Below are 9,887 nucleotides of genomic sequence, written 5' to 3'. Positions count from 1 at the left end.
ATGTACTTTTCTTCTTTTTTCTTCTTTTATCATTGATTGTTTTTCTATGTGATCTGGACTACGAGTCTTTAATAAAATCTATCTATTTATCTATATAATATGTATGAATATATTGCATGTGATGTAAAAGCATATCTTTGGCTCCAACATCTTTTCCTAGAAACTGGGCTGTTGAGACTTTTCAACCACAGTTTCCAGAAAACTGTATTTGTGGTCACTACCAATGGCTCACCCAGTTAACTGTAACTGTAGAGTTCATATGTACGCTGCCACATGTGTAAAAGGAAAGCAGTAAATCTTACTCTGTGTGTGTGAGGGTGCATGTGTGCACTTGCATGTGTTGTATTTTTAGTTTGGACAGCCCCTCAAATATCCATCAGCAGGCGAGAGGCTCCCAGAGAGCGCATGTATATTAGCAGAGCTGTCAGCAGCGTTTCCATGCAGATCGGAGGGATTATCACCAGCCCAAGGTACAGCTGCCGCATCTCCGCAGGCTGCCCACATATCTGGATATTACTGGCATCTCAAAAAGTGGACGGAGTGTGGATATGATAAAGATGAGAAGGGTCTTTCTCTGTTTGTGTGTGCAGAAAGTTTGAAGCAGTTTGAAGAAGATGGCCAGCGAGAAGAGTACAGAGGTAGTGGCCTGCGATGCCTCCATCATGAAGAATGTCTGGGAGATCCGAACACGGGAGCATAGACACAAGCTACAGCTGGAGCAGCAACGGGTGGAGAAGAGCGCCCTGCTCACGTGAGAACTAGCTAAATGTGTCTCTCCATAAAACTATTAACAAGATGAATAAAACAAGCACGAGAGTAGTGGTGCCTTAACCCTCCTGTTGTCTTGTGGGTCAAAAGTGACCCACCACCATGTTTAGCTGTAGAAAAAATACCTTAAACTATCTTTTTCCAACTTGAAATTGTATGACTTTTCCTAAAGGGACCCCATCATTAGGAAAAGTCATATTTTTGTTTATGTTTCCATGTGGGCTGTACACCACTAGGGTACAAAGATCGTCTTATGGGTTATTTTTGACCCGTGAATTATAAAAACATTTAAACACCAGAAAAAAGTTCAGTTTTTTTCCCTTTCTATATAATTAATTCAGCAGTAATTACTTCACATTTATATAATAGCAATAATAAACCTTTATTATGTAAAAGAAAACTGAGAAAACAAGAAAACTGTTGGTTTGTGGTAAAAAAAAAGAAAAAAGTGTAATCCTGAAAACTGCTGATTGTGTTTTTGTATTGTGTAACAAAAACTACATGATAAAAAATGTATTGAATTGAGTTGAATAGATAAATAACAGGTGGTGTCATCATACAAAATAGATTTTGGATTTAAAATTCAATTAAGTTGCTTTATTTTGGGGCTTTGGTAGGACAAGGGGAGTAAACACAATGTTAAGACCGCACAAAGGGTTAATAAAAGATCTTAGATAGGATACGATCTATTTTAGCCGAGGATTAGACATCTTCAGCCGTAAAACACACTGCCAAACCATCCGCCTGTAGAGATAAACGCAAGCTGAATTACAGAATGTGTCAGTATGTGTCAGTATGTGTCAGTGCCTTATAGTTTATTACATGTTTATTACAGAATCTAGTAAAACAAAAAGACTCAAGTCAGAAAACTTGTTCATTTCACTTTAGCAGTGCTAAAACCCCAATAATCCAGCATTGGACACCGTGTCCCTCTTATATATATATATATTTATGTCGTGTGGATTACTTCTTATGTCCAGAAAAGGGCAATAATGTTGAATTGAAAGTGATGGAAGAATGAAAAGTGAACTTATGTAACTCGGCATCTGCACTGAAAAAAACAACTCATAAGATTTACTTAAAAAACCCTTTGTAAGTATTTGCATTCAAATGATTTAAGTAATATTTAATGCTGCAGTATCAAGTAAATTTTACTTACCATAAAAAAATAACAGTTTTTAATATATTAAGTAACATTTACTTAATTACATCTAAGTTTTAAGTTATATTTAGTTAAACAAATGAAGTAAAGTCTACTTGTTTCTCATAGGCAGGAACATAATTTGACTCAAAATTTTAAGTAAATTTTATGTTATGAAGTAACTTAGTAGATTTTAACGATACACTTTCAGAGTAAAGTTCATGTAGTATTTCTAGGTTTATGTACATACAACTATTAAACATTTAAATTGTATGAGGAAACCCAAGTTAAACTTACTCTTCCCCCATACTTCATGTATTACGTTAATAAAATGTTTAATTTTACGTAAGAAGCTCGAGTTCTTACTGAATCTTAAAAATACAAGGTAGAGATTATGACAGTTACTCTTAATAGAGTTAACTTCATCAAAAAGTCACTTTTTTCAGTGTGTGCTTTTGGCGGCCTTTAAGGAACAGAAAGGTTTGGCAAAGAATAAAAGTTGTCGGCTGAGTCCTGGTTTGCTGTGAGGTAAAACCAGCAGGACAGTGAACAATGAGAGCAGCTAGAAAGCCGACTGATGAAAAAAAACACTGCGTAGGAATTAATTTAACAAACTTAACTGCAGCTTGTACACTTCTGGTTCGGTTTTCTCCTCCCGACCTCCTCAAGTTAACAGTACGTTAGGTTCTCTTTGCACATTAGAGGTGAAAAAGAAAAGTCTTAAGGTAGCTTAAAACCAGGATGAACACGTTTGTCACACATTATTTCCTGAATGTGTCCCATGCTGGAATCGCAGCGTAATATCGCAGAATTTAACTCAATCAAACCAACAGAACACTGGAAAAAATCTAAATCTTACCAAGTATATTTGTCTCATTGAGTATCTCATTACACATAATATAAGACACAACTGCCTAACAAGTACCATTTCAGCCAGATATAGGGACTTGTTTTAATACAATACATCTGGAATATCTTGTTAAGTGAAAAAGTCTTGAAAACAAATTGTTTTGAGTCATATTTCATATGAAACAAGCTTTTTTTTTCATTTGAAGAGGTTTTTAAGCTGATTTCAAGATCACTTTTATCTCAAAAGTCCTAAATATCACATTTTATTTCAAGAAATCTAGACAAGCCAATTTTTACTAGTTCCATTGGCAGATTTATTTTGCTTATTTCAAGCAAAAACGTCTTTTATTTGTTGTTTTTTTACTCATTTTTTCCAGTGAACCACTTTTGCTTTAGTCATTCAGCAACATTTGTACAAAGATATGCTCTTACATGTCTTTATATTAGCTTCTAAAACATTTGTGTCTCTGGGCTTTTTATTTACGAGCTTGGCTGGCCTTACTGGTTAATGTAAGTGGCAATGAACAGCAGATCAGCACCGACAGCTGGTTCGGATTCATCTCTAATATGGAGAGCAGCTGTGCTTATAGCTGTGGACAGGAATGGAAGGGATATGATAATGGCCGACTGTCTTCCAAACGTTTTCTGCTCAATAACCGTTTGACTTTTTGCATGACAGAAACGCCCCCTTTTGATTTGTTGTTCCCGTTCCTATTAATAGAATTATTAAAGTAAAACAGGAGGAAATCGAGCGGTCCAGCGCAGAACATTTGATCCAAAAGTGCTGTGAAAGGTCAGAAGTCAGCATTGACACCTGATCTCAGACAGGAGGTACATGTGATAGAATGCATTACGTGTCGTGACCTCTTGGGCAGCTTGTGTAGCGCTGCAGATTTAGGAGATGGAATGAATACATGGACAAAGTGACACAGGGTGTTTTATGACCTACACCAAACACTGAGTAAGGGAAGCTGGGGATGACGTAACTGTGCATTAAACAGCAAACTCACAGTTATTTCTATAGCTTTACGATTTAAGAGAGTTCAAAGAGGACATATTTAGATGTTTTTGACTCTTGTTTTTGCTGCAGGACGTTAGATAACTTTTACACTGGAAAAAATCTAAATCTTACCAAGTATATTTGTCTCATTGAGTATCTCATTACACTTAATATAAGACCCAATTGCCTAACAAGTACCATTTCAGCCAGATATAGGGACTTGTTTTAAAACAATACATCTGGAATATCTTGTTTTGAGTGATATTTCACATGAAACAAGCTTTTTAAGCTAATTTCAACTTTTAACTCAAAAGTCCTAAATATCACATCTTATTTCAAGAAATCTTGACAAGCCGATTTTCACTAGTTCCATTGGCAGATTTTTTTGCTTATTTCAAGCAAAAACGTCTTCTATTTGTTGTTTTTTAACTTATTTTTGGAGGGGTAGAATAATTTAGTACGGAAGCCCAGAGCGGACGTGGTACGTATAAACTTTTTTTGATGGTTTTCTCGAGATAATAATAATAATTATGTCGTTATCTCAAGAAAACAATGATCGTTTTCTAGATAGTCGACTTCATCAGTGACCAGCTGAGGGGACCAGGCCGTCTCCATGGTTACCGAATGATGCACGAGGGGTGCCGTTATCGTTTTCTCGAGATAAATAATAACAATAATAATAATAATAGATAATAATTAGAGATAAATAACTCGTTATCTTGAGAAAACGAAATGCTTGTCACACCAGCGGGATTTGCTTTGTGCATTTTCACAGCAGAATTGTTACACAAACGCTCCACATTCCTACTTTATTCAGCTTTCAATGAAAGGGGGGTAAAAATGGGTAAAAACCTTTGCCAGAAATACATATAAATACATATAAACAGGGGCGGACTGGGGAGAAAAAGTAGCCTCAAAAACCATCGGTAAATTAACTCGTTATCTCGAGAAAACCATCAAAGCTTTCTCGTAGGTTAGATTATTTCTTTATTAAATCACAGATAAGTAATTCAGGCGGAATTATGTGGGAGAGCAGAGCCTTGACGCTGCTCGAGTTACACATTGAGCCTTGTTGTTGCTCGAACCGTACATATTGTTTGAGGTTAGGATCAGCTCAGTCTAGATAATGGCGAAGATGTGGCGCCGGCCTCGGACAGCAGGTGCGGAATAGAGATTGGGTTTGGACCACGTACGCACTGAATGATAGCAAAGGGAATAAGAAGTTGTCACAAACTGAGGTCATTGGGAATTTCCGTGCATGCTGAAATGTACAGGTCTCTGTGACGGCTTAATCTAATTAATCACATGATTTCCCTGATTAATCGCGATTAATCGCATTTGTACGCAGAATCCAAAAATGAATCCAAAAGTAGTGTATAGCTTTTAGCATTTAGCTTTATTTTAAATGTGCTGCCATATGAATGAAAGTGCCATAACATTTGTTGTGCAAACACACTTTTAACATCAGCATCTTTCTGTAGTTTTTATGTAGAAGCCTCGCTCCACTGTCTGTTTCCTTGAATGACTTGCTGCTATCAGTTGTGTGTTTTGCCTTTGAGTGATATTTTAGACTTGAACTACTACGCTGAGAAGACAATTCAACTTGGCAGTGTTTACAGATGACTTTGGTTCTGTCGACTCCGCCGTCTGGAAGAACTTTAACATGAAAATGGCCGAGTAAAAGTTCCGTACCCTTCTCCAGGTTTGGTGGATCCGCCGATTACTTTTATTTTCCTGTTCCACAGCAAACAGCAACAGACTTTTACAAAATAAAAGCCTGTGAGCAACAGACTTTTACAAAATAAAATAAATTTTAAAAATAAAAAAAAACTGCGTTAATGCGCGATAAAATATTTATCGGCGTTAAATAATAACGAGTTAACTCGCCCAGCCCTAATTTTAATATAACGTGGGTGTAATAATATGCAACATGGTGTGATAATTCTCTTCAGGTTCAATAAAACGAGATAATTCTCAGGTATTTTGTAATTTTCTGTCATTTGTTTGTTTTCACAGCATTAACGAAGACTGGGCAAACCGTCTGGCTGCCAAACAAGGAGGACACAAAAGGGTGGAGAAGAAACCTAAACCCCAGGAGGTTCAGCCAGACAACAATGTGTGGAAAAGCAAGAAACCTGCAGCTCCTCGCGCTCCTACCCGTAGCGTGGGTTCAGGTGCACCTGGGAGACCAGGAGTCCAAAGCAAAAGTTTCTCCACTCCAGCTACAAATTACAAAAAAGGGCAGACCAAAACAGTGTCGGGCAAGAGTTTGAGCAAGCCGGAGTTGTTCATGTTCCTCACCCAAACTCAGCCTCCAACTATGGTGTGGGGCAAGGCGTGGAAGTACAACAAATCCTTACCACCCCCGGCAGAGGGCTCCCCAGCCAGCTCGGACTGGGGCCGGTGCTGGATGTTCGCCGCCCAGCAACCTCATACCGAAGCAGGTCAGCCTTGGCCAAACGAGCCCAACATGACGGATCCTCACGATCTTCACTTCTGGAGAAAACCTCACCTCAAGATGGCGGAATCAGAGCAGCTGGACTACGGCCTTCCAGTTGACGATTGGCAGATATCCTGGCAAAGACCTGCCGAAATGAAGAAGAAAACGTCCGTTGATGGGGAGAATGACCCCAAATATGGACTCTTCACCTTGCTGATGGAGACCCAGCGCCACAATGAAGCCTTGTATTCATCCGAATGGACCGATTCATGGCAGTCCACCAAGCCAGGAGATCAGGAGGATCATTTAACAAGTGAAGGTTCGACGGATAAGTCTGTTAATAACAAGCAAGAAAATGATGTAGAGATTAATCCAGAATGGGAAGAATGTTGGAAGCTTGTCAACCACCATGGTGGCAATAATTTCCAGCCTCAGGTTCATAAGTTTCACAGTCCTCAGTGGGCCAATTCGTGGAGAGCCGCCACAGCAAGTTCGAGCGGTGTAAAGAATTCCGACCACGGCCACGGCTCTGATGATCACGGTCAGCAGAAAGAGTCCCATTTACACAGATTCATCAATGTATCTCACACACATCACCACAGACATTTGTACCTGCACCTCAGCAAAGAATCCGAGGCACAACCTGAATGGAACAAGTCATGGCAGCTGACAAAAAACAACTCAAAACCATGCGAGGAGATAGATAAAGCTCTGAAGACGCCACCACCAAAGATGGACGCCGCTAAAGAGGGGCAGAAAGAGGAGCATCACCCAACAGAGAAAGCAGATCCACGCTATGAACAACTGAGACACGACGTGATATATCACAGAAGAAGAGAATTTCCCCAATCAAAGCTGCTTCTTCTCAAGCAACTGGAAAAAATGCTGCCTTCCACGGATTGGAAGGATTCTTGGAAGGTATTAAAACATAGGATGAGAAGGATGGAGAGGAGAAGATTCAGGCCCGATCCCATGAAGCCTTTCAAAGAGTCGGAGAAGGGGGAGGAGAAAAAGCCCAGTTCCTCAGAATGGAAAACCTCGTGGAAATATCAGTGCAAGCCCTTAAACCAGGATCCTGACTTGTGGCAGCAGGGTTGGTCGACCACAGCGCAAATTCGCGTAAATTGGGAGCGGCACCATCATGAATTCGAGCCAGAGGAATTCCCAAAGAACGGGCCAACCGTGAAACAAATTTGGTCAGAGTCCTGGAAGTTCACGAGACACCAGCATCGACCAGAGCCAGGACAAGGCAAAGAACAAATCAGCCAAGGGAAATCAAGCGTGCCCTCCCACCATCATGATCACTCACACCATCATGACCAGCGCACCAGGTCCATTTCTGACTGGTGTCAATCCTGGATGGTGTCTGAAACCCAGTTCCATCACGACAGACCCTCGCTAATTCAGTGGAGGGAAGCCTGGAAGTGGTCCATCAACCACACGCTGCGCTGGACGGAGCACGTGCCAAGAAATAAGTGGGTGGATGAAGCAGCAGAGGTCCGACACCCGAAAAAGGGGATTACATTGCAAAGAGCCCAAGGTAAAGTAAGCAGATCTTTTAACAGCCAGATATTCAGGGAAAGATATCCCGAGAAAGAGTGGAAGTCTTCGTGGAGTGCTGTGTCGCTTCTGGAACACCAACCAAGTTATTATGGATCTTCAGGGCAAAGTAAAAGCAGCACCACTCAGCAGCAAAATGTCTTTGCAAGTGAGTATAAATCTAAGTGGGGAAGGTCATTTAGACTTGCCAACCTCATGCCCCAACTGGAGCAACCCTGGGTGAAGTCCGGTCCTAATCCCGTTCAACACGCAGTTAGGTGGTCAAGGGGGAAGAGGATGCAACACACCATGAAATCCAGTTTAAGCGACAACAGTGTCGCCCTGAAACACTGGGCAAACTCCCCCTCGTTCCTGCAGGGTCACGGAGGAAAGATCGGAGGCAAGAGTAAGTCTAAGGCGCCCAGTGACCCAAGAGTGATTACAGAGAAGAAGCCCAAAGCAAGGAAGCATTTGTACTCCAACATGGAGAAGGAGAAACAAGTCGACAAGAAGTTGGCAGGATGCCACCTGTTGGGAAAAACTCAACCTCGTCCCAAGACGGGCCGTGGTGCAATGAAGCAGGTCGCGCCTGAGGAGGACGACAATGACAAGTTGTATGAAAAATGGGTAGAATCCTGGAAGTTCTTCATGCGGCCTGGAAACCTGAGAAAGCAGGCGACCTTTAGGGCACCCTTAGGTTGGAAGGAGTCATGGAAGTTTCTCTTTCCACCATATTCGACTGGGTCAGACACAAAAGGCAGCAGAAAAAATTGATCCGGCAACTTTGAGCTCGCTTAAAACTATTCTTCAGAATTAAAAACATCTTTAAATATGCAAACTGTAGCAATAAATAAATAACTGACAGATTTATTACTCGCGGTGTTTCTGTATGTGTTTTTGAAGTAGCAGCTGCCTTGGAAAGCCCTTTTCAAACTGCAGTAAATGCAACCGAATGAACCTACAGCCTTAAACCATAAGCCATAGTGCTGCTTACTTTCATGTACTACAACATCCATTCATACATTTTGTAGACCAACGTAATCCAGTTCAGGGTTGGAGCCTAACCCAGCTGCCATTGAGCAAGAGGTACATCCTGCACAACAATGCACACACACTCATTTTTAAAGACAATTTCATCCCCCGATTGACCTAACATGCGTGTTTTTGGATGGGAGGAAGCCAAAGATCCTGGAGAGAACATACAAGGACCATTTGGACCAGGTTCCCTCTTGTTGTGAGGCGACTACACTACCTTGCAGCCACTATAATGATCGGAACAAATACTAGTTATGTAAGGACGAGGGAAGGCCAGATAATTCTGAAAGGCAGGGAAACTGTAAGTTGACTTTGAAACTGTAACAATGAAAGGATAGTAATGTTGAGAGATTGATGAAGTTGTATGTTTGGTATCGAAGGCATATGTAATGCAAAATCATGTTCTTCTCATTAAAGGAGAATTAAAAAAAAAAAAAAGCATCGCATGCAATGGTTTCTTCCCAGTGGTTGGAATGCTTTTTGTTCACACTTCCTCTTCATATGTGCAATTACACGAATCTCCAGTATCACAGGGACGTAGAAAGTAAAGTAGATTAATTGAACAGAAAGAACTGAGAAAAACAGAACAAGGAGATCACATTCTGTAGAAAAATACACATTATATAACATATGCGTAAGCCTCTCTTCTTACATCACCATGGCAACGAGATTTAAAATTCTCCTGTCATGAGAAAACGAGGAGCAGCTGCAAAGGCAGGTGGCTGAGAGAGGCTCTCCGTCTCCACCCTGTGGGGACAGATGGTAAGACATGAATGTAGAAAATAACTGAGCACAGATTAGTGCTCTTTCTCACTTCAAGTGGCTTGTCCAGAGGTCACATTTTCCAAAGAAAATACACAAGAGAAAAAGACCGGTTTGCCGAATTCATTCTTCAACGCGTCCTCATCAGAAAGCGTCCATCCACCAGTTTCTACACCCGCTTCAACTCTGTGTTGAACAGAAACTGCACACAGAAAGGCTTCAGCAGGTTAGAAACGTGGACCTCAGTGTGAAACAAAAGCAAAAGAAAAATCAGCTAAGATTTTAAGAAAAAATGAAAAAAGAAAGTAAAATCTACAACATTGGTACAACGGAATTATCAAGTTGTGATATTC

The 9,887-nt window shown here is 40.7% G+C and overlaps 1 protein-coding gene across 1 annotated transcript; it reads left to right on the top strand.

Annotated features, from left to right (window-relative positions):
- Positions 1–369: 369 nt before the first annotated feature.
- On the top strand, positions 370–8,607 carry LOC142373018 (uncharacterized). The gene is made up of 3 exons (XM_075456070.1): positions 370–470; positions 591–751; positions 5,775–8,607. The coding sequence occupies exons 2-3, from the start codon at positions 615–617 to the stop codon at positions 8,509–8,511; spliced, it is 2,874 nt and encodes a 957-aa protein (XP_075312185.1). The 5' UTR covers positions 370–470; positions 591–614; the 3' UTR covers positions 8,512–8,607.
- The last annotated feature ends 1,280 nt before the right edge of the window (positions 8,608–9,887 follow it).

This window comes from Odontesthes bonariensis, chromosome 22 (assembly GCF_027942865.1).
Source record: "Odontesthes bonariensis isolate fOdoBon6 chromosome 22, fOdoBon6.hap1, whole genome shotgun sequence".
NCBI classification, from domain to species: Eukaryota; Metazoa; Chordata; class Actinopteri; order Atheriniformes; family Atherinopsidae; genus Odontesthes; species Odontesthes bonariensis.
Note: the sequence above shows the minus strand (reverse complement) of the source record. Positions and strands in the feature narration are given on the sequence as shown.

Excerpts from the sequence above, each read along its gene's own strand:
- LOC142373018 (XM_075456070.1), top strand. The coding sequence starts at position 615 with ATGGCCAGCGAGAAGAGTACAGAGGTAGTGGCCTGCGATGCCTCCATC. Across the intron at positions 752-5,774 it reads GAGAAGAGCGCCCTGCTCAC|CATTAACGAAGACTGGGCAA; the intron begins GTGAGAACTAGC and ends TTGTTTTCACAG.